Source organism: Aulonocara sp. 'chitande type north' Nkhata Bay, linkage group LG22 (genome assembly GCF_057382095.1).
Source record: "Aulonocara sp. 'chitande type north' Nkhata Bay isolate Kocher_YH1m ecotype deep benthic linkage group LG22, A_spYH_male_GT1.1, whole genome shotgun sequence".
Classification (NCBI taxonomy): domain Eukaryota; kingdom Metazoa; phylum Chordata; class Actinopteri; order Cichliformes; family Cichlidae; genus Aulonocara; species Aulonocara sp. 'chitande type north' Nkhata Bay.
This window is the reverse complement of record NC_141364.1, coordinates 2,418,373-2,442,715: the sequence shown is the minus strand read 5'-3', so window position 1 is coordinate 2,442,715 and position 24,343 is coordinate 2,418,373. Positions and strand designations below refer to the sequence as shown.

Here is a 24,343-nt window from a genome sequence, read left to right as displayed (position 1 = left end):
CGTGAAAATCCCACGCTAGCGGACAAAAACAGCCTCTTATATGGACGCAAACGCGCGTTGCAACTTCTTATCTGGTGCGTCTTTTATTTTGACAGCGAATGTGCACATGCGCACAGTGAACTACCACTGGCAAAATTTAGCAGTCTTTGCAAACTTCAAAAAGCAAACGGCCTCAATTTTGGTTCCACTTGTCTCTTACCCGTGACTTCAGTGGAAATTTCAAATTCAGGATCTGACACAGACTGATTCATGTCCTACACAGTTCTTACAAGTTCATAGAAATTTCTGTTCAATCAGAACCAAGTATTTGAGTTGATGATTGTTTTTATACAATGTTGTAATTTTGTTTTTCAACAATTTTTTGATTAATGTTTTGTTTCCTTTACAATATTATACTTTAATGTATAATATTGTAAAGGAAACAAAACAGGAAACAAAACATAAATCAAAAAATTGCTCGCTTTTTTATTCGGGCTACTTAAATTTATTTTGGGCTACCAAAAACTGAAGAGTCCCTGCCCGAAGGGCTACCAGGGATTTTGAAATTTTGAGAGCCCTGTCGTTGAAATGACGTTAACGCCACAACACGGCAAATCTCCGTTAACGAGCTGCCCCTGATCGCCCCGTGCATGGGGCTGGAGGGCCAACACGTTAACGAGCTAACTGCGCTAACACACTAGTTCCCACCCACGTAATTGAGCATTGCGTGGCACATCCAACATACTGTTTTACTTTAGTCCATGACGCGCTTACCTTCAGGGTCATACGTCACATGAAAACCAAAATAATTCCAAACGCCAGATCTGAATGAGGGTGGGGGAGGTTCAATTTGCCATGTTGCAAGGAGAGCTTAACTTCTGTCTCGCTAGCTTGCCCTGCGCTCTTCCTTCTGACGATGCTGTCTGTGTTGAGCGCTCAGTGGATCTGTGCTTGACAGTGCAGCCTAGGCGGAGTAGTCGAACACAGATTCACTGAGCGCTCAACACAGACAGCATCGTCAGAAGGAAAGTTGATAAAATAAATTACAAATTTTGTATTGTTCGATACATATGTGTACCGAACCGAAAGCACTGTATCAAATGGTTTGATATCGATACGATTAAAATTAATTAATTAAAATTAATTAATTAATTAAAATTAATTAATTTTAATTAATTAATGACAGATTTACTTTATTACTGACAAATTTTAAATTATTTAATGATGCGATCGTGGCTCAAGAGTTGGGAGTTCGCCTTGTAGTCGTAAGGTTGCTGGTTCGAGCACCGGCTCCGACAGTCTCGGTCGTTGTGTCCTTGGGCAAGACACTTCACCCGTTGCCTACTGGTGGTGGTCAGAGGGCCCGGTGGCGCCAGTGTCCGGCAGCCTCGCCTCTGTCAGTGCGCCCCAGGGTGGCTGTGGCTACAATGTAGCTGCCATCACCAGTGTGTGGATGTGTGTGTGAATGGGTGGATGACTGGATATGTAAAGTGCTTTGGGGTCCTTAGGGACTAGTAAAGCGCTATATAAATACAGGCCATTTACCATTTACCATATTTATCTAAATCATTTTGTCACTCCTGGCCCTCCAGAATACTAAGGTGAAGTTCAGCCTTCACTTTATATTGGAAAAATGTGGTACAATTATCTCTGTCAATGCGCGCTGTGTGGCAGGCAGAGTAGGATCGAAATCCAGGACTCAGAAACCAGGGAGGTAAATAAAAAAAGCTTTGGAAAAAAAAAAGATGTCCCCAGTTTTTCTTTTTTCCATTGGCCCCAATCCTCTCTCATAAGAATGTATACGTGCACTGGGACAACCTGGTGCTGTGTTTTTGGTGCTTATTTTCATATGTTACTGTTGCGGTAATTCACTGTCTCGGTAGTGCTACAGAATTTGAATTTGAATTTGAAAATTTGAATTTGAATAGGAGTGACTACAAAGGGAATGTTTTTCAGTATAAAAAGAAGAAAAAAATCAGCAGTTTTACAAAACGTTTTGTTTTGTTTAAGTGTGTGATATATACAGTACATTAAATTACAAAATGCAAAGTGTGAATTAACATGAGAATGGGAATGAATCAACTTATTGGCAGAAATTTGAATCAAAATCTCATTGCAGTTTTACAGCAGCTGAATAAAGTGTGGGTGTTCACCCATATGGTAGCAAACAAAAATATTAATGATGTATTGTAAAAACAAACAATACAAGATTGATCTCTGTGCAGACTAGAAGCTGTCTAACTGTACCATCTTGTGGTGCAAAATGGTATTAAGCATGAACTGGCATTAGCTGTTTAGGGAATTCTAATTCTATGCCTTAAAAATAACATCTGAGCTGATTCCCTTATATTCTGTTAAATGTTTTAACCGGCAGCGCCATGTGAGGACATTGATTTGTGAGCTCTGCCCTTGAACCCTTGGATTTACCATATAATTCTTAGAAAATTACGTGATATTACTTCACATATGAGAGCAACAACATATTAGAAAAGAACCATCCCAGTCTATGGACAACATGCCCAAAAAAATTCAAGCCAACAAGATGGAGCAGGACACGAGAGCTAGTTGCTGGCCCAGCTAGCCTAGCATGCCCAAATGCCACGGAGACAACTGCGGGCGAGCAGCAGGCAATCCTGAAGGAGCTGCAATGAATGAAGCAAGAATTGCTGGAGAAAATAGATGAAAAGGCTGCAGAGACCCAAACAGAGCTGCATAACGTCGTTGAGACACTCAATAAAAGATTGGATAAGGTTGAAAACCACACATCTGAGTTGGAAAAGGGAGTCACTGCTAATTCCGACTCTATGGAATCGACATTTCCAGCCTGAAAAAAAGAGCTTGCCCTGCTGAAGGCCTGGTGCGAGGATTTGGAGGCTAGGTCACAGCGCTGCAACGGCCGCGTTATGGTGGTAAAGGAGGGATGAGAGCAGGGGAAACACCCATCTGAATATGCGTCGGAAATGCTGAAAAATGCTCTTGGTCTAGAAAAAGTGCCGACTCTAGAATAGGCGCATTGGACCCTCTGCACCAAGCCAACTCAAGATGACCAGCCACCCGCGCATTTGTAGTGAAATGTCATTAGTTCACAGAAAAGGAAATATTTCTCAGAAAGGCAGCCGAGGCTGGGGTGATAACAACTGTAGATGGTGATTGTATTCGCGTACTGCCGGACTTCACCCAAGCTGTGAATAAACAGCGTGCCACCTTTACTGAGGTGAGGAATCTACTTCACAGTTGCAACGGAGTCCACTGGGGTATCCAGCGACGCTGAGGATTACTACCGCGGACGGACAAGAAATGACCTTTAAAGACCCAAAACGTGCGCTTAATATATGTCCAGGGCCAGGACTCGCTCTCCCTTTTTTTTTTTCTTGCACTGACAATACATAGTTTGGGATAACTATGAATGGCCGAAACAGCTACAAGATAATAACAACAATTAAACTCTACAGAGTCCCATTTATGCTTGGGATATGTGTTGTTATATCACTTGTTGCCAGTTATTTATTCCAAAGTTCGGTCTAATACTCTGCGTTTTGGTTTGGGTGTGGACTGGGTGTAAGCACTTAAGCATTTAAATAGTCTGAAAAATGAGAAGATGGACTGGGATCACTGGAAGGATAGCAGTCTCCTTTTGAGACCGGTTTCATTTTGTTTTGTTACTGTTGTTGTTGATGCTACTATTGTTATAGTTATCAGTGCCTTGCTTCTCTATGTTCATTGTACATTCCCCCCCCCCCCCTTTTTTTTTTTTGTTTCACCTATCATCCAAAAGGTGGACGAGGTGAAACGTCTTCAAGCAACTTAAAGAAGTCCAGAAGCTTTTCTTTCCAAGGTCCTTAGATAACACATGTAATCAATATATGATGCAGAATGAACAAGTAAAGACTGTAAGCTGAGTCTGAGGCTCATGCAGGACATTTCATAGTGAGGTGTCTTTGGTTGGATTATTCAAACATTTACATCAAAGCACCAAACTCATTTCTCACAGATGAAGGTCTTCGAGCTGTAACCAACATAATGTTCAACTGCCTGTTTCAAGTTCCCTTTATCATCACAGCAGACTCCATAGGAATCATAACTCGTACTCTGCTGTGCTGGTGCCCACAACCTGTCAGAGAAATAAAATATGATATTAAGCTGGAGTAAACTTTTTTCAATCCTGATTCCTTCAAACTGACTTGTTGTAACTGAACGTCATCACAGACTGCAGATGAAGAGAGTTCAAGCACAGCTGTTCATTCAAAGGAGGATTTCTGCTTTTCTTTACATTCAGTTTGTGGGGCTGTTGGAAAATAGCTCAGCTCATGTATTGCTGATCTATCTTCCAAAACATCCATGTTTCACTTCTAAATAATAACTCTGGAATAGAAACAAACTAATGTCTCACGTTTCTGTCAGCGCTGATCCGTCCACCCATTCCCATTTATATCCTCCTGATGTCCGTTTGCCTGTCAGACCAGTCCAGGACTCTCCTCTCATGTTCAGTTCATTGATAAATTCCTTTTTGAGTAGAGACACAAATATTGTCTCCAGTCATAATTCAGCACTTCTGTTGTAGTGACATCATCTTGTGAACATGTCTGAAGGAAGAATAACTGTGATGAAACTTTTCTTCCATTGTGTAGAAATCAGAGAGAAATCCATCAGAGTGGAGACAGGAAGCAGGTCACAGACTGACAGCAGGTCAAAGACACAAGTAACAGATGACTGTCAGCTCCATCAAAGATCACACAGACATGAACAAACACACCCACCTGTTCCTCTTTGCTGTTTATCATCACCAGATCAGCTCCTTTATCCTGACAGGCTCTCCTGCTCTCTTGCCAGTGCTTTGCCTCAGTGGATTTAAAGTAACAGCTGCTTCCAAATCTTGTCCATCGATCGGGACACTTCTCTTAATGTCAAACACATGTTTTAAATACAGTTTCTACTCAGTGCTGAAAGTTACAGGCTTTACTTGACTCACAGAGATGTTTTCATATCGTGATTCAAAGGTGTTTTACCTTCCATCTTTTCTTTGAGCTGCTTGACCTCTTCCTGTAGCTGACCCGAGTGATTAGCCAGAAGGCTGAAGTTGTTGCTCAGTTCATTGTTTCTGTTCTGCAGCTGCTCTTTGTCCAAAGTGACTAAAATATCTAGTTGAAGAGCAACAAAACTGATTTAAAACTAAATAATATCATCGACGGAAGTTTTTCATTTTCCTTTCAAATAAATGAAACAAACATTAGCTTGTTAGCTCCCTAATTATCTCAAGTGAACTAACTAGCCAGCATAATGATAACAGACCGCCACTGTCTAACATAGTGTGACTGCACCTGTAGCATTCTTCAGCAGATTCTGCTGCCTGTCTGCTTTGTTGATATAATCACAGAATCACCGTGTTGAGTGTTGTAGGTGGGGAAGAAATCAGCCCAGATGTTTGTTAATTTATAATGTGTTTTTTTTTTTATCAAAAATGTTTCCCCAGCGCCCATCTGCTGTTGTTTGTTCTGACACTGTCAGAGAAACTCTCTCCTGCTCGCTCTTCCTGTCCCTGTCAGCTACTCCAACCCTTTTCTTCTGTTCGAGCCATTGAAAGCTACTGAAATAGGGAAGATGTGGTTAGAATGATGGTAGCTGCAGTGTTGGCCAGCCTTCCCTGCCCCCTGAGCACACTGCACTACCCCTCCCCTGCAGCAAGGAAGACTGTGAGAGTGTGGTCCCGTTAGAAAGCAGTGTGGATGATTTTTTTGTTTTCCCTGTTCTAGCCTAACTTCATAAGGGGAATAGATGTTAAAAACAAATAAACGTTACATATGTTTCTGCACTATGTCTTCAAAGCCCAATAAAAGATCATATCCTACCAGAGGAAACACTGCAGGAGGAGAATAAGAACTGGACAAAAGCAGGTCTAAATTTCAAATAGTTTCATGTAGAGATGTCAAATGTAAATAATAATAATTTAAATTATAATAATAATTTTTAATACATGTTGGAATTAAATGTCCTCACAGCGTGTCGTGATTCCAGCCAGCATCAGAAGATACAGCACTCCCAGGTTTACTTCAAAAACTCTGAGCCAGCTTCTTGTTGAAGCTGGAACGTTCTTCTGGAAGTGTTCATCTATGCAGAAAATACACAAAGAGTCCACTGATGAGGCACTAAAGACACTTTGGAATTCATTTTTCTTTACATTTAGTTAATTTCCTTTGTAGGAATGTTAAATCGAGTGGATCTTGCACATCACAAAATGTGTTTTTCTAATGTGGCTGGCAATGTTGAGACATGACTACATTTTAGACACATTTGTGGTCAGCAGCAAAATATATTTTGACCAACAGAAATCAGAAAACTGATATCTTTTTAGCGTGTTTCAGCTGCTGTTGGACAGGTGTGTTTGATTTCTCATGAAATACTTCAGAAGACAATGTTTCCATGGGAACAGGATACCTAGCAGTCCTGATGTAACAGTTATTAGCTTTATCATATGCACACATGAGTGATGTACAAATGTAATACTAAGGAACAACCATGAACTGTAGAAACATTAAGGGCTGATGAGTTAAATGAGTTCTATTGGTTACTCTGTTCTTTAGTACAGTTAAACTCTACAGTTTAAACTACACTTAAACACTTTTGAGTTAAAAGCTTTTTCATCTGTTTGTGTTTCTCCTAATCACATATACTGCATTTTGATAGAGCTGACTTAACAAAGAATTTGTTTAGATATCCATCTGTTCCTTGTCGGACCACAGAACAGAAATACTGATTTAAACGCTTTGCATTAACTAACAGGTTAAAAGAGCTGTGCTGCTCCTATTGGCTGCTTCTCTCTGCCACTCACAGACCTCTTCCTGAAAGCAGAGCAGCAGCTGAACCAGTTTGACTTGAAGCCACAGACACTGAAACAGTCAGACGGTTAGAAACGGAGCTCCTAACTGGGAGTAAACAGGCCCAGTGCAACAAATGATCTCTGTGCCAGTTTGGACTGGAAACATATTCTGGGCACATGTGACACGAACACTAATATGTCTTAAAGTGGTCGGATATCAGAGCTTTAAAAGACACTGAACAACACTTTCATCACCAACATTTTCTTTGGTTTGGTCACTTTGATGATTTCCTGCTTACCAGCTTCTTGTAGGCCAACGTCAGGGTGCTGCTCTCCATCATCTAACACCTCCACCTCACTCTGCTCTCTCACTCCTCCATCCTCCTGGGACCCTCTGCTGTATTTCACCCTGAAATCTTCAACACTTTGAATTTCTGTAGACATTTTGAGCTGAAAGATCTTTGAGCAGCTTCACCGTCTGTCTGTGTCTTTAAGTCCGACAGTTTTGAAATGAAAATATTGAGGAAGTAAAACCAGACGAGAGTCACTTTTCATCTGACACGTCATGATACATGTAAGAGTCAGTTATGAAGCACTGCAAACAACATCCTGCAAGACCTCCAGTTCCATTATATAAATTAAAAATGCTGAAATTCCATTAATACAGTAATTAAATCATTAAAAATGATAAATGACAGAAACTTGCAGTAGCTTAAATATATTTGTGGATTTCAGTGGGATCGGGAAACCATTTAGTGCTCATTAAAATACCTCCAACAACTTGTTTTTAATATTTGCTGCTTATCATATCACAAACATACAGGTTTAACACAGCAGCTGCAGTATGTTTGTAATAACACGGCTTTGTTAGACGCTGCCTTCTACAAACTGTAAGTACATCGAAGCAGCAGAGAGAAGAAGTGTTTGTGACACAGGAAATATGTCAGAGTGAACTATTTATTCATCTTTATTTTTACCAGCACAGAAACTAACAGGGCAGCGTGGTGCTGCAGTGGTGAGCACCATCACTTCTTAGACAGAGAGTTCCTGTTTTGGGTGGTTTTGAGTAGAGTCTGCTAGTGTGGGTTTCCTGCTTCCTGCTGTCCAGGTTCCTTGTAATCTGGCTGTACATGTAAACTAAAACACAGAGAATAAATCAAGCCGGCGTAAAGCCTTTCTTTAAACTGCCTGCTGAAACAGTGAAACATGCTGCCCACACATAGTCACAGAGTTTTTTTTGACTGTGCAACTATGTCTCCTCTCTTTCTAAACTTCAGTCCCCTTCTCATATATCTCATAGAATAGCAGATTTACAGGACCTATCCCACAGGCCAACAGGAGCCCTAAAAAGATGTTCAAAGGTCAGCCACAGCCAAAAACCACCATAAAGTACGAGGTGATAAGCCATCTGAAATGAAGGAATATGATCTTGAATAGATTCAGCTTCATGAAAGCTGTTTAGAGCAGGGCTCATTACCTTTAATACCTTTAATACATGTAATCTTTGACACACACTTTAACTGGCCACGTAAGTGTTTTCCAACACATTCACACAAACACAGAGACACACTAAAGTGTGACTTTATTTATCATTTTTTTAAAAATGACTCTGCACAACAAACTGCTTGCAGTGTTTATAAAATATGTGTTCAAATATGGAAAAAGATAGAAGTCATACATGCATTATATGTTTTATGCAGTTCAAACAAGGAAAACACTAAGTGGCACATCATTTTCATGATGTTATTTTATTAATGAAATAAAAAGCAGTTTTTCTGTGATCACATGCTGAGAAAGCCCTTCTTTGCTCAAAACAACAATACGTCTTTTAAACCTTTCTTTTAAGTTCAGCTGGCATGTGTTTCCCGAACACAGTGTTGCTTAGTCAACAATGTTTTCCCTGATATTTAATGAACGATCATAATATTAATGGTGAGCTGTGTTCATTGAATGAGGCACCAGAGTTGGTCCTGCAGACTTTTGACATTTCAGTTCACACAACTGTGTTATAAACAGTGGCCATTTCCGAATGTGTGTTTAACAGAACACCTGGTTTCAGTTAGCTTCATGTTTAAGCATATCTGAAAAATCTCTGCCCACAAACAGCCTCACAGGAGTAACAAAAAAAGAGAATTATGATTTATTACATCTGCAAGAGAACTGAAAGAGAACTATGAATCATGAAACTCTTAAAGACTGTAATCAGATTGGCCGTGTAGCACAGTGGAACAGTGGTTAGCATGTTTGCTTCACAGCAAGAAGGAGTTCAGTTCCACCATCACAAGTCTTTCTGTGTGGAGTTTGCATGTTCTCCCTGTATTAGTGGGGGTTCTCTCTGGGTACTCTGGTTTAGTCCCACAGTCCAAAGACATGCAGTTAATGGGGTTAGATTAATTGGTGATTCGAAATTTCCCACCAGTGTGAATGTGAGTGCAAATGGTTATCTATCTCAATGTAATAACTAACTCTACCTTTCTCAGCCTGCTTAAGCTCCAGCTGAAGGATCTTTTAGATATCAGTGCTAATGAAGATATCGACCCACAAGTCTTATGGGAGGCTACAAAATGTTTCATTCGTGGCTTTTCCATCTCATTCTCCTCCATGCTGGCAAAAACAAACTTGCTCAGGTGTCCAATTTAGAAAATCAGATAGAATCTTTACAGAATCTGCAAAAACTTATCCAGTCGGACGATCAGTCTACACTCCTAGCTTCACTGAAGGAAGAATATGATGCAATAACCTTGTCCAAATCAGAGTTCATAACTAGACAGAAGAACTATTTTGAATCAGAGCGTCCTAGTCGTTTGTTAGTACTTATGCTTAAAAAATGTGAAACAAGGGCACATATTCCAGCTATAACTAGGGATGGGTATCGTTTAGGTTTTATCCAATACCAGTACCAAACCGGTACTTTTGAAACGGTGCTGGTGCTTAAACGGTGCTCGAACCAGTGATTAAAGAATGGAGAACACAAAATGGGTCCAAAAACCTCTCATGTTCAGCTGTTTTTTTGTAAAAAGATAACAACGTTAGCCTTTTCTGCAGCTATGGGGCATATATGGTATCACTCTTGGCTGGAAGCAGTGCTTAAACAATGGAAAAAACACAAACTTTGTCCAAAAACCTCTCATGTTTAACGTTTTTCCACTTTTTCTTTGGTCTTTTTAGCCTTTTTGGCCAGGGTGAAGGGAGTATCTGCCATCACACAAGAAGACAGCCGCATGTAGCTATGATGATGTTTGCTAGTTCACCTTACATGCATTAATGTAATAACGTGGTTAGCCTACTCAACATAAATTACACACGAACAACATGAAGCTACTCATGCAGAGAAGAACGGCTGCTGCTGCATCATCATCCTCATCATTTCTGCTACACTGGCAGGGCTAGGGGCCAGGACTCTCCTCTTCGGGTTTTTGGGGGATGTTGCTAACTCCGGGTCCGATAACAGGCACCACACCCGCAGTAGATGCGCTTGGTGTGAGGTCTCGCAGCAAGCTATCAAATATGGTGCATTTCTCGGCTTTAAAAAAACCCCGCTACGCGTCGCCAGGTGTTTCATCAGATTCGAGGAGTTACCTCCTTTGACAGTATCACAGTATCAGCTTAAAGCACTTGTTGCTGCTGAGTTTGCATCTTTTGCTGTGAAGTACAGCCAGACTTTGACCTCTTCACCTTGGGCATTTTTAATCTGTAGCTCTGCTCTAAAAGAACGTACGTACCTGGCCCCGCCTACTATCCTTGGAAAGGTAAAATGATTGGCTAGAATCCAAAGTGTATCACAGCTCAGGGAAAAAAAGCACCGAAATGTGCGCTGCTTTTCGGTCTGGTTACTACCGTTTATGTCAAAACCGGTGCCATAATGACACTGGATGCCGGTACCCATCCCTAGCTATAACAGCTGCAAACGGTAAAAATACGACAAATCCTCAGTCCATTAATGCGACTTTCTCGTCATTTTTTGAAAATCTGTATAAATCAAATATCAATTTTAAGGATACTACCTGTAATCGCATTAACTCTAGATGAGCTGCATAGAGCGCTGAAAGACCTTAACCCTTTAAGACCTACCATAGAACCAAGTCCGCCAGAACTTATATTTATATTTTTACATGCTGTAGTACCATTTTTGGGAGCATTTCAAGTTGCTATACATCAATACAACCATTATAACCCAGATTCTAATAATATGTATGCATTAAGTGCATAGTAATTACATAAATTGCAAAAAAGTGCAATAAATTACAAAAAAATTGAAAATCGCTTTTGTTTTTTTAACATATATTTCTAGTTAGAGAAATTTAAGAGGCTTATCCCTCAACACTTTAAATACAAAAAAGTTGCACAAAATAGTTTCCCACCACAGGAAATTTATTTTAAGTGTCTTCATAGTTTTATTTTTGAAATAGACCAATTTTTATATACTGCAGGAAAAACGAAAATAAATATTATAATGCAAATTTGCAAAAAAACAGCATATGCATCAAAATAAACTATTTCCAGCAGTGCAATATGAGTCCTAAGCATCCCAGAAACGACACAGAAAGTCATAAAGTCAAACATAACTACACCAGTATAGGCTTACAAGGCCCTGATGGTAAAAAAAACAAAAACAAACTAAATTTCCGCGAAAATGACGTCACTTCCGGTTTCGGGCAGGTCATGGTGGACATAGGATAGTTCGCGCTGATGGATGTAGGAAGTATTACGAACAGCTGATCGGATCGGCAAAGCGTGTTTCTGGAATATTATGTTTTTGTTGCTGCAAGTGCTTTTTATGCAATATTTGCAAAGCTTTATGTGGAAGGAAACCGTGACCGAGGACAAGCTGATGGCATAAGATGTAAGTACAACTCCTCCGGTTTCATATGCAAAAGAATTATTGCGCTAGCTTATGTGGTTGCAGAGCTACCGGGATTTAAAAATAGTTACGCAAAACGGAGCGTGCCCGCTCTGACCGGCTCAATTAATTTTGCAATCCGGAACGGGTTTTTCCCCAGAGACCAGAAAACAGAACTTATTACCATTCTCTTTAAAAAGGGAAAAGACCCTCTTGAGTGCTCTAGTTTCAGACCAATATCTCTGCTCACAACTGATCTCAAAGTATTCGCAAAAGCTCTCACATTGCGCTTGGAAAGAGTTATCCATGTTTTAGTCCATGCAGTCAGTATTAGTACGGCGAGTAACCTTCAGTAAAAGTAATAATTCACACAGCAATAGTACATTCATGTAGTTGTAAAAAGCTTGATAATATATTAAGTAATCCAAAGTATTCAGAATGCGTTACTCTCATTGAGTAACGTAAAGGAATACGTTACAAATACATTTTGGGGCATGTAATCTGTAATCTGTAGTGGAATACTGGTCTATAAAGCTCTGAATGGTTTAGGACCAAAATACATCAGTGACCTCCTGACCCAGTATGAACCTTCCAGATCCCTCAGGTCATCTGGATCCGGTCTTTTATCAGTTCCCAGAGTCAGAACCAGACACGGAGAAGCTGCATTCAGCTTTTATGCTCCTTATATCTGGAACAAACTCCCAGAAAGCCTCAGATCAGCTGAAACACTCAGTTTATTTAAATCCAGGTTGAAGACTCACCTGTTCTCAGCTGCATTTGAATAAAGCACCAAATCTGCACTGTTTACTTTTAAGCTTAAATTTCAAAACTTACATTTTAACTACTGATTTTATCTACTTCTCTTTTTTTTCCATTTTAAAACATGCTTTTTATTTGTTTTATCTTTTAAATGTCTCTGTAAAGCACTTTGAATCACCTTGCTGTTGTATTGTGCTATATAAATAAACTTGCCTTGCCTTGCCTAATGTCCCCGCCTACAATTAAACACATTCACTTAATGAAAATCGGGGGCATCTGCTGTGGCAAATAGGCAATGGCGTGTCCAGCGGGGTGGCCTGGGGGGGCACAGGCCACCCCCCAAACCAGACTGGCCACCCCAGGTGCCACCCCAAAGGCAAAACAATAAAATTCAATCAAATATCAAATGTCCGATTATGTTTTCACGGTGACGCTCAGATATCCGAGTGTAAGTGAATGCAGCATCGCTTCTGCGCTATGCGCATCACGTTAGCAAAGGTAGGAGAGCCAAGCGCGAAAGATGGCACTGCAGGAAACAATTTTTCGGTGAAAGAAAATGAGGACAGAATAAATGTCCCGGTAAGTAATATCAAGTTTGTTGAGTTTAGTAAACTTCGGTGAAATTAGAATACCAAGGAAAAAATAACACTTAAAGAATTATTGCAGCTGTGGAATATTTCAGACAGTATGTGTTAGAGATTTTCTACATTATACATTATAACCAAATCTCTATAATACAATATAATCAAGTGTGCCTTATATTCTAACCAAGTATGCCTTATATTTTGTGTGTTCATATATTTTCACATAACCAAGCTTATTGTTAAAGAGAACATAATGCATTCCTTACCTTAGTGTGTGATGTCAGATAAGGTCAGATAAGCTGAGATAATGCCTGACCTCTCCCTTTACAGTTAAAAGAGGAAGTACTATGTAACTTACTTTCACTATAAATAAAGAACCAAGCCTGCGCTCAGTGTGTGTGTCTTCTCAGAGACATTCACACCCGTGCGCACGTTTACTAATTACTCTCTGAGTCGGTCTGCAGTTGTCTCATTTCTCTTATCTGTGTTTGAACTAATGTCAACCCCTGACAGTAGGCTACTGAGGGCAGCTAACATAAGAGTTATGAGTTATAAGATATAATCTAAGTCGTAACATTGCTGTATGGAGCTGCAGATTTGGTTGCAGGTTAACATAGCTGGACTGGCCATCGGGCATACCGGGCATATGCCCGGTGACTTATTTTTTATTTTTTTTGTAATGGCATGAACAATGAGAGGTGGTGGATTGGCCAGATGCAGGTCGATGTGTAGAAATAACTCCGTTGTTTGGTGGTGGCTATGACGGGGCTTCCACAGAGGCAACAGGTGGATGAGGGAAGGGGAGGCAGGAGGAGAGCCCCGAAGCAGCCGCCAGTCCGAGTGTCAGGTGAACCGAACTTCAGGTAAGAAGTTATGACCTGCAGTCTATCTGGGTCAGATATAAACCAAGTTTAGGTGGAGTTTATTTTCATGTTGCTGACTTTTTACTGTCAGTTGCAATAACTCATACTGCGTTCTAGCCAGTTTGACGGAGTTTTTATACAGCTGGGTGGGTGCTATGAGGTTACTGATAGTGAACTTTATTTTATTCATAAGGTTAGTAGAGTTGCCAACGGCTCCTTAAAAAAAATGGAATGGTCCCTCATTCAGAGAAAATATTACACGTTTTGTATTGAGCTGAGAAGAGACGCAGTTTGTCCCGAACTTCAGCTAGAATGGAAAAAAGACACAAAGCTGGATTTATTCTGTCTTTATGCTGCACAGCTGCCTCTTCTTCTCTCATTCTCTCCCCCTCCCTCTCCTGTTGCTACTTCAATCATGAAACTGATCAATGATCAGCTGATCGTCTCTCTTGTTTGTCGCCCACTTTGCGCCAGAAAGAGGAAACCAGCGGATGTCGCGCTAAACAACAGCAGCACTTTTAAGCTTGATCAGCTGTTGTTAGAATGTATTTAATATTAATTTCTAGTATCAGCTGATGTTTGCTGGAGCCACAGCTGTAAAGCTGCTGGTCATGATGTCGGTTTGGATATGTGGTGAGAGGGAAACATGAAGATGAAACCAGGAGATGTCCTTACTGAATCATCAGAGCTGAACAGGTGATGGAGAAACAGGGTTACCTTTTAGGTGACATGGATGAGTTGAAGTTATGAACTGTTTCTGAGAGATAAATAACACCAGGATCCTTTTTTAGGTAGCTGACAGCTGGTAACTGTGCAGGGGCGGGTCTAGCAAAGTGTTGCCAGGGGGCCAGGTAGGGCATTAACAGGGAAAGGTGGGCACAAAGAAATACTTTTCTTTCTTATTCTCATTTAAAATATCTCGCTTTTATTAAATAATTATCTAAATCTTACAACCAAAGTTTTTATCTGACGTAAAATGTATAGAAATCATACATATACCAACAAGACTGTACATCACTGTCACAACAGCATTTGTTTTCATTCAAAGGCTTTATGGTTTTAATACCTGGTGGGTCGGTCTGTAGTAAAAATGCCCAATTTTTTTGTCCCAGTCCAGCCCTGCAGGTTAATACTGGCAGTGTCACCATGCCAGCTGACTGTATTTCATCATCAGCCAGTGCTGTTCTTTATCAATATTACCAGAGTTTACCATAAGGCAGCATAGAAAGTATTTACTTGCTTTCAGGTTTCATTCAAATGTTAGTCTTTTCAGTTGTTTCCCCACTTTTTTCCTGTTTCAAAATCAAACACCAGTTTGTGAGAAGATTATCTTCTTTTTTTAACAGGCAGATAAAGTTTTGCATTGGCATTGGCTAATTTGTCAATTGTTTGTTACAGATGTTCGTATTTTAATTTTCAAAAATGTTTTTGCCCAAAACATATGTGCACTATATGTCAGTAAAAATACTATGCAAATATTGCTGTCCTTGAATGCTGAGTAAACACTGACAAAGCACTGATTGTATCTCTTGTACTTTATCAACGCAGTATCTAAAAACTTTGCACCGTAATGGTTAAAATCTCATTCTAATAAGAGTTAAAAGTGCATTTGGTTATTAGGTTTATAGGATTATTGAATTATGGTTAAGGGTTGGTAGAATTTTTTTAAACATTATCTGCCAATTAAATCTGCCACCCTTCTCCAAATCTGTGCCCCTACCTGGCCCCCACAACAAAAATTTTCTAGACACGCCACTGCAAATAGGTGCAAGCCTTTGACCACAAACTGAGTCTCTGCTCGGTGACATTCGTCTATCCTGGTCTGAAAGGAGACGCTGCCGGTAGACTGCAGCGAGAACTGCCAGCATCTGAGCCAGACTCTGTCTGTCTCATCATGGTCACCTAAATGCACAGTAATGGCAGGTTTGTAATAAGGCAGACCGCGCTAACATAATATGCACTGTTAGTTGATTATTTACCTGCCGCATTAACGGGAGAGGACGTGCAAACGTTACCGCTGCTGCTGGGTTGAGATTCACGAGTCCGGAACGGAATTAAAAACACGACATTCATTTAAGGTCATCGTCTGTTTTGTGAGCAAATGCTTTTGCATATTCGTAGTGTTTCCTCCCTTAAATGAAATATCTACTTTGCAAGTACTGCAAGTTGCCCTGTTGTCATCTGTTCTCGTAAAGTATAACCAAACTCTTGAGCGTTTGTGCCGCATAGGCGCCGTGTTTCCTGCCAGGTAAATGACGCTCCGCAACGTGGCGATGTCATTTGAGACGACTGGAATCGATAAGGGAATCGTTTGTAAAAATGGCAAACAATTGAAACAGTGGGAACTCGGCACAGCTGGCTGCCGGCGGAGCTCACGGGCGCGTCACTGCAACTCCCCCTGGCTTCTGCTCCGCGGCTGCTGAGTGAGCCCTCATCTGGGACTCTCCTCAGCTCTTTCTGGGACAGTGGCGCAGCTGCCCCTCTGTTGGTCTTCCTTGGTCTCTTGTGTTCTGGGGGCCTCTGGATGTCTGGAGTTTTGATCTCCTCCATACCTGCTTCATGCCCTGGAGGACGGGGCTGTGGCCCCCCCACACCCTCTAGCAGATCATTACATGAAGGAACCTTTTAAAAAAAAACAAGCGCGTCCATGCTCACAGGTGTACACACGGGTGATCACACCCACAAACTACACCCTTTTTGGCTCCTACCTCAAAGCTCACTGTGTTCTGTTGATCTTATGTGCTGCACAATAATGTTTAACATTTAGTATTTACTGTCATATTCCCATATATCATTGTGATGTTGTTTATTCTATTACTCTTGTTTTCTTTTTTCTTTCTCAACAGGTGATCCAGGTGATTGATATATGCATTTTTTTCTCTGCCCGTTCTGTTGGTTTTTGTTTTTTGCCCTTCTCCCCCGTCCCCCTTCTCAGCTGTTTTTCTTTCCCCCAGTCAAGTCTGTCCCGTATTCAGTAAGTGAAAATAAAATAAACAATAAAAGGTGAATCAAATGGACCATTATGGCAAGGCTGGGATGGTCAGTTTGGTAAAGTAAATCCGTTGGGCATCTTTCTTTGCCTTTAGACAATAATTCTGATGCAAAAGAGCCAAACGGGACAGGCCAAAAAAAAAAAAAAGAAACCGTGGGAACCAGTTCTCAAATCGATTCCCATCCCTACGTATAAGTCGTGATGCTTTGTGATTTAAAGTAAGGAACAGGGTGTGACTGGAACGCAGTTGTTGTGGTTTCATGGTCAAGTTAAGTTACATCAAGTGTAGCAGAAGTTCATATGAATTTTAGCCGATGATGCTGAGATTCATGCATGTACCAGCCCACAACCCTGGCGATACACCAGCGAAGACACACGCCCCTCAGGCAAAGCCAGAACCAAAAAAGCCAGAGACAGAGTGCCCCATAAGGCCAAGTCCCCAACGCACCCCAGATCGAGCCGGGAGCAGTGTACCACGTCAGTAACCTATGTCTGCCAGCAAGGACCCCCCTCAAAAACAATTCAATTCAGTTCAATTTGGTTTTATTCATAGAGAACCAAATCACAACAACAGCTCAAGGCATTTTACATTTTAGGATAAAGACTCTACAATAATACAAAGAAAACACAGAAAACCCCAACAATGAAATGACCCACTGTAAGCAAGCAATTTGTTGAGAGTGGGAAGGAAAAATCCCGTTTAACAGGAAGAAAACAGAACCAGGCTCAGGGAGGGGCGGAGCCATCTGCTGTGACTGGCTGGGGTGAGTGGAAGAAGACAGGATAAAGACATGCTGTGGAAGAGAGACAGAGATTAATAACCAGTACGATTCAATGCAGAGAGGTCTGTTAACACATAGTGAGTGAGAAAGGTGACTGAAGAAGAAACACCCAGTGCATCATGGGAATCCCCGGCAGCCTACGTCTATTGCAGCATAACTAAGGGAGGATTCAGGGTCACCTGGTCCAGCCCTAACTATATGCTTTAGCAAAAAGGAAAGTTTGAAGCCTAATCTTGAAAGTAGAGATAGTGTCTGTCTCTAATCTTTATGAGAGAGCTTTGCAGATTACATTAAGGTCAACATTAAAAAGAGATACTGGACGGTAGCTGGTAGGAAACACAGCGTACTTGCCTGGTTTTAGCCAGAGACTAATGTTGAAAGAATACATATTTGGTGGTAGTCTGCCATTTCCTTATTTTCCTGCAACATTCCATATAATGTTGGTAACAGAATTATGCAGAAGTCTTTATAGAATTCTGCTTTAATCTAATTCTCTACCAGAAAATGTTTGTGCCTACTAGATTATCTTTCTCATCGTAGCAGTTTTCATTTAAGTGCTTCTTAGTATATGAACACAAACATAAACTTATTAAATCAGATCTATTTTGTTATCATTAAAATGATTCTGCACACCACCAAGCACCAGCTGCTAAACACAGTACAGCACCTTTTTAACGAGATTCTGGTGAGCTGGAACCACTCTGCGTGTCCTATTGTGATGGGCACCACTAGTATGCCTGTCAGTGGTTTTAATGTTATGGCAGATTAGTGTGCAGTGCAAAATCCCATTCACATTTGAGATGGAAGGATAAGCCATACTTGCATTTTGTCATTGGAGCCCGCACTGCTGAACTTCCTCAGTTGTTTCCCCATTAAGTATTCTCTACACAGAGACAAAAACATGGAAGAGTTGCCATACTTTGTAAAGGTATATTTTATACAGTGAAAAAAAAATAGAAATTAGTTAAATAAGTTATTTCTTTAATAAAGTGAAGAGCAAGAATGCAAACAGTACACGTTTAGAGTTTGACTTTGTTTCCTGGGAATTGGAGCTAGCAATTAAAGAAAGATCTTTCTTTATTCTATTTATAAAGCACTGTACATCCAACAATGTTGGCCAAAGTGCTACAAATATGAAACAAAGAGAAAACAGTTTAAATTACATATAGAATACCTTAAAATTAAAAATATATATAATTAATAACGAACAGATTAAGAGACATCAAAAAATCCTGCTGTGCTGAAAGCCGGGGTAAATAAATATGTTTTAAGACATGATTTAAAAAGCGATAAGGAAGGTGCCCGTCTAACATGTAAATGCAACTCATTCCACAATTTTAGTGCTGACACCACAAACACACAATCCCCTCTGAGCTTACGATTACAGGCACACTCAGGAGGAGCTGGTCTGCCGACCTGAGGGACCTGGACGGTATGTATGGATGAAGAAGCTCAGAGAGGTACGGAGCGGCAGCATTGGACAAAGATTTAAAAAATAAAAAGCAGCTTAAAATGGATCCTAACATACACGGGCAGCCAATGAAGTGAACATAAAACTGGGGTCATATACTCGCATCTACGAGTGGCAGTTAAAAGACGTGCAGCAGCATTCTGGACTAGCTGCAGAAAAGCAGAAGATCGACTCACCCCATAATTACAGTAATCCAGCCGAACGGTTACATGGATTACTGTTTCAAATTGCTGTGGCGCAAGAACGTGCTTAATTTTGGCCAGCTGCCTCAGATGAAAGAAACTAGACCTTACAGCCGACCTAATCTGGCCTTCAAGCTTAAGTTCAGGATCCATTTTAAAACCTAGATTTACAATCTCTGGTTTACAAAATGATTTCAGGATTTGCAAATCAACACACAGAACACCAATGGAGGCAGGTCTAAGCATCATTACTTCAGTTTTAGAATCATTAAAGCAAAGAAAGTTTAGGGCCAACCACGACTTGACGTCCTCCAGACATGTTTGCAAGCGATTTACAGACGACCCATTTTTCTTTTTAAGAGGAACATAAATCTGACAGTCATCTGCATAACAGTGAAAAGAGAGTCTGTGTTTTCTAAAAATTGAGCCCAAGGGAAGTAAACAAAGCGAAAACAGGATAGAGCCCAGAATGGAACCCTGTGGTACTCCATGAGACAGCGGAGCACGGGAGGACTCAGTTTCCTAAGCGAACTGAAAAGGTTCGATCTGTTAAATAAGACGTTTTCAGAGCCACACCTGTTATACGGACACACACACAGATTAAAATTTCATCGTCTACAGTGTCAAATTCAGCAGTTAAATCGAGTAAAATAAGAATGACACTTTCACCAGAATCAAATTAAAATATATCATTACAAACTCTTAAAAGTGACGATTCAGTGCTATGCATTGCTTTAAAACCAGATAGGAAAATCTCCTGAATATTTTGTGCATTCAAGTATGGTTATATATCAATTGGTTATATACTATTTTTTCCAAGAATTTAGATAAAAAGGGCAGCTTAGATATTGGTCTGAAGTTTTCAGCGTTTGTATCTAGCCCAGGTTTCTTTAGAATAAATTGTATCTTTGAAATTCTTTGGAACCACACCTGAGGTAAGGCTGCTATTTAAAATGGTTACAATAGTTGAACATATGGTAGAAAGAACGTTTTTCAGAAAACGGGGAGGGATAGCATCGTGAGGTGAGCCTACAGGCTTTAGATGATCCACCACCTCCTGTAGCTGAGCAACAATAACCGACTCAAACTGTTGAAAGACAAATTGGTCAGATGTGGGCAAAATAATCCGTACCCTAGCCAAAAGTAATTTGTTCATAAAGAAGTGAAGGCTCAAAACTGAGAGAAGAAGGAGGGCATAAAATAGTCTCAATTGAGTTAAACATTGTATGTGGTTTCTGATAATTTACCAAAATAATGTTAGCAAAGCCTTTCCTCTTTGTTTCTTTTACTGTGTACTGATATAAGGCCCAGCGCTCTCTTAAATTTTGTAAAGAGACCTGTAAGTTATCTTTTTTCCATCTCCACTCAGCCCTATGACATTCACGCCTCGCAGCACAGGTTTCATTGTTCAACCAGGGTCCAAACTTGGTCTTAGGATGCCTGATTTTTAGAGGGGCAACAATATCCAAGGCAGTCTGACAAGTGGTATGAAACCAAGAACTGAGTTCCTCTACGTTTTGGAGTGTCTCGGGAATGGAGAACTGATTATAGAAGGTGGAGAGAAATTTAACAAACGAGATGGCTGAGCAGGGACATGCCCCCTGAATTCATTTATAGATAACGAGATGTAAAACAGAACCAGCATATGATCAGAGAAAACAGGTCAGAGACTTAAAACAGGCAGTGAGTGCGCTAAAACCAGATCGAGAGCGTGGCCACACTGTTGTGTGGATGCAGACACACATCGAACTAAATTAAAAGAATCAGTAAGATTCAAAAAGTCTTTAACCATGGGCTTTTCTGGACAGCACACATGAATATTAAAATCCCCGACAATAAGAAAGGAGTCATATTTTATCGTGACTTCAGTTAGAAATGCAGCAAATTCCTTTATACAGCCCTTACTGTATTTTGGGGCCCTGTATATTATTGTGCACAGTACAGGGGGAGAATAGGCTATTTCAAATAGCAACAGTTAATAAGTGGAAAAATAAATTTCCAATGAAACCTGTTTACACCTGTAGCGATTTCTGAAGATGGTAGCTACTCCTCCACCTCGACCAGATCTGCGTGGGACTTTAAAATAGCAGCAGTCTGAAGGCTAAAGTTCTGCAAAGGCGTTGGAATCACCAGCAGTTGTCCACGTCTCAGTTAGGCAGAGAAAGTCCAAGTAGTGTACCAAAGAAAATGTTGATCAGTACCAAATTAATATCCTTGCATTGCATATAATGATTATCAAAATAGCCTGCAAAACATAAACACCTCTTTCATTTTTCATCATAAAATTGCAATTACAGCTAAACATTTGAGTCTTAAAAGTGATTGCTTAAGAAATTTAAATGAATGAGCTTCTAAACCTTTTTCAGTTGTACTTTGTGTTGTCATCTTGTTTACACTCTCTGGAAAATAAGTGGAAAATGCAAGGGATACCAAAGAAACTACAGGTTAACATCAAGTAAATATAGTTAAATTACATAAATCGATTGTCAAAACTGCACTAATCATACACTTTAAACTCTCTTTCAGTCAAATTATATTTTAAAATATCATTGTTAAAAGTCACTGTTTTAAAAAAAAGACATTTCTAAACCTTTCTGAGTTGCACTTCGTGTCGTCATCATCTTCTTAGTCCATTTAACATAAACTGAAATGTATTGAAAACCAAAGTTAACACATATACAAATCAAGTAAATATTGCTGATTTACATAAATTGATGGTCAAAATCTTGTGTAAAGCAGAAACCGTAAAACCTCTTTCAGTCTTCATCAAAGAAATTAAACATCCATTTTAAACAGTTGATTGTTAAGTGATTTTTTTAAACAAATAGATACATGAGTTTCCAAACCTTTCTTTGTTGTACTTTGTGTTGTCATCTTATTTGCATTTTCTGAAAAAGAGCATTGAAATTGTACTCAGGTTTTCTGTCGGCGACTTAACATTATTCATTCATTATGAAAGTGCATTGAAAAGCCAGGAAAACACAGGTCAATATAAAATAAATAATCTTACATTACATATACTGATCATCAAAATAGCATGCAAAGCATAAACTGTAAAACCTATTTCAGTCCTCATCAAAAATATAATTAGTTAAACATTTAAATGTTAAAACTGATTATAACAAAAAAAATTATAATTACCTTTTAAAACTTTCTTTGTTGTACTTTGTGCTGTCATCTTGTTTACAGTTGCTGAAAAAAGAATTGAAATTGTACTTTGGTTGTCTGCAGGTGACTTAAAATTTATATATTATTATAAATTATATTATAATATATATATTATACATATGTTATTAATTTATTATGAAAATGCATTGAAAAGCCAGGAAAACATATGTCCTTACATTACATATAGTGATCATCAAAATGGCATGCAAAGTGTATACTGTAAAATCTCTTTTGGTCTTCATAGAAAAAAGAGCTTACAGCCAATGTTCCCTCAAACTTTTTTATGTAACTGAACGAACACACAAACTCGCTGAGCGGTTTGAAGCCTCAACAACTGCTTATAGGTATACTTCAACATCTGATTGTTAAAAATGAAGGTAAACAAGCCTTTCTCGGTTGTAGTTTCCGTTGTAAGATGGCTATGTAAAGTACTGGTCTGCTCTGACTGCAAGGTTGCTGAGATACCTGAGGAAAACAGTAAATAACAGGCAGATCAACCTTAAAATTACAGTTCTTAAAGTTTAAAAAGTTGATTTTGTGTTTGTCCGTTCACACAAATGTACGTTTTGAATATTTTTTTTTCCTGTCCCTGTTATTGTCTATACTGGGAAATGGTAATCACCAGGTTGTTTGAATATCTTGAACAAAATAGTGTTACAGCTCAAATGTTTCATGTTGTCATTTAAATTTCAGCACTGTACCTCTAGCAGAACATTTTGAAAAGTAATAAGCGCTAAATGTGAAAAAACATGGGGGGGTTGAGCTGTTAATGAAATGCCAAATTATTCTTCCAAATATATAAGGTGAACAACACAAAAACACAAGTGTTGGACTTTGGTCTTTATAGAAAACAGTTAAGCCTCACCGCGACTGACAATTACAGTCAACATCAAGACAAAACAAGCTCCCACAGCTGCTGCGATGACTCTGGAATGGCTCCTTTTGGCAGATGAACGGTTCATTCGAGTGTGTTGACCTGTAGAGACAAAATGCATTATCTATTACCAAGTGAGATAATAGATAATTGTATCTATTATCTCACCACACTATTTATATTCCTATGAGTAGACACATCAAAGATGAACAGCAATCAGCTGTGGCAGCTCCTTGTGATTAAAGTAGCAGCCAAAAGTGACTTTTTTCATTTAATCAGTAAGAAGAGCAACATTTGGGTCCAAGTGGTTCCGTATCACACACACTTGATGGGCCCACATCCTCATTTTAGGTTTGACAGCATTTTTAACAGATAAAAGGTAAATGGTTTACACATAAATTACGCTGCAGTTTGGGGAAAGCCTTGAAGGGGCCTGGCAGATACCCAATAATCCGACAGTAATCCGATTACTTTTTTCAAGTAACGAGTAAAGTAAGGGATTACTATTGCAAAAACGGTAATTCGATTACCGTTGCTTTTCCGTAAGCAAGCTGCGTTACTGCGTTACTAAAACCATGATTTTTTTGCGAGAATGTCTCATGACAGTGACGTAAGCGAGTGCGACGTTCGTGACAACAGCTGTGTGCAGATCAACAATGGATCACATATCGAGTGCAGGAGAGAGTATGAGCGTGCAGCGTTTAAAGCGTGGAAGTACTGACCTTATTTTGAGTTTGATTCCATAAAAAGTGACAAAAACATTAGTGTCCGCTGTGCGTGGGAAGAAAACTTCTTTTTACAGCGAAAAAACCCCTAAACTTCCAACAAGCACCGAGTAGCTACGACGTAATGGGAAACTCACAGAGAAACTCGCGGATTCTTCCACTGACCGCGGCACACCTGCACCAGGGTAACCCTCCGCCTGCCCCACTCCTGCTTTACAGGTGAAAATAGAGCAACAGGACCGCTGAGTCTTTGACTTTATTTATTTTCTGCTGTGTTTTACTTGCATCTATTTGAAAGACTGAGTGTAAA

General features: G+C 39.8%; 1 protein-coding gene across 2 annotated transcripts; it reads right to left on the bottom strand.

Annotated features, from left to right (window-relative positions):
• Positions 1-3,957: 3,957 nt before the first annotated feature.
• Positions 3,958-7,291, bottom strand: LOC147303166 (C-type lectin domain family 4 member E-like). 2 transcript variants are annotated; one of them, XM_086281383.1, is made up of 7 exons: positions 7,093-7,291; positions 5,974-6,084; positions 5,090-5,117; positions 4,986-5,050; positions 4,737-4,876; positions 4,370-4,482; positions 3,958-4,090 (listed from the first exon to the last, which is right to left on the bottom strand). In XM_086281383.1, exons 1-7 carry the CDS (start codon positions 7,235-7,237, stop codon positions 3,958-3,960), a joined length of 735 nt encoding a protein of 244 aa, XP_086137509.1. In that variant the 5' UTR covers positions 7,238-7,291. The 2 variants fall into 2 exon arrangements, with proteins under 2 accessions (XP_086137509.1, XP_086137508.1); XM_086281382.1 differs by having other exon boundaries at positions 4,986-5,117.
• Between the last annotated feature and the right edge of the window lie 17,052 nt (positions 7,292-24,343).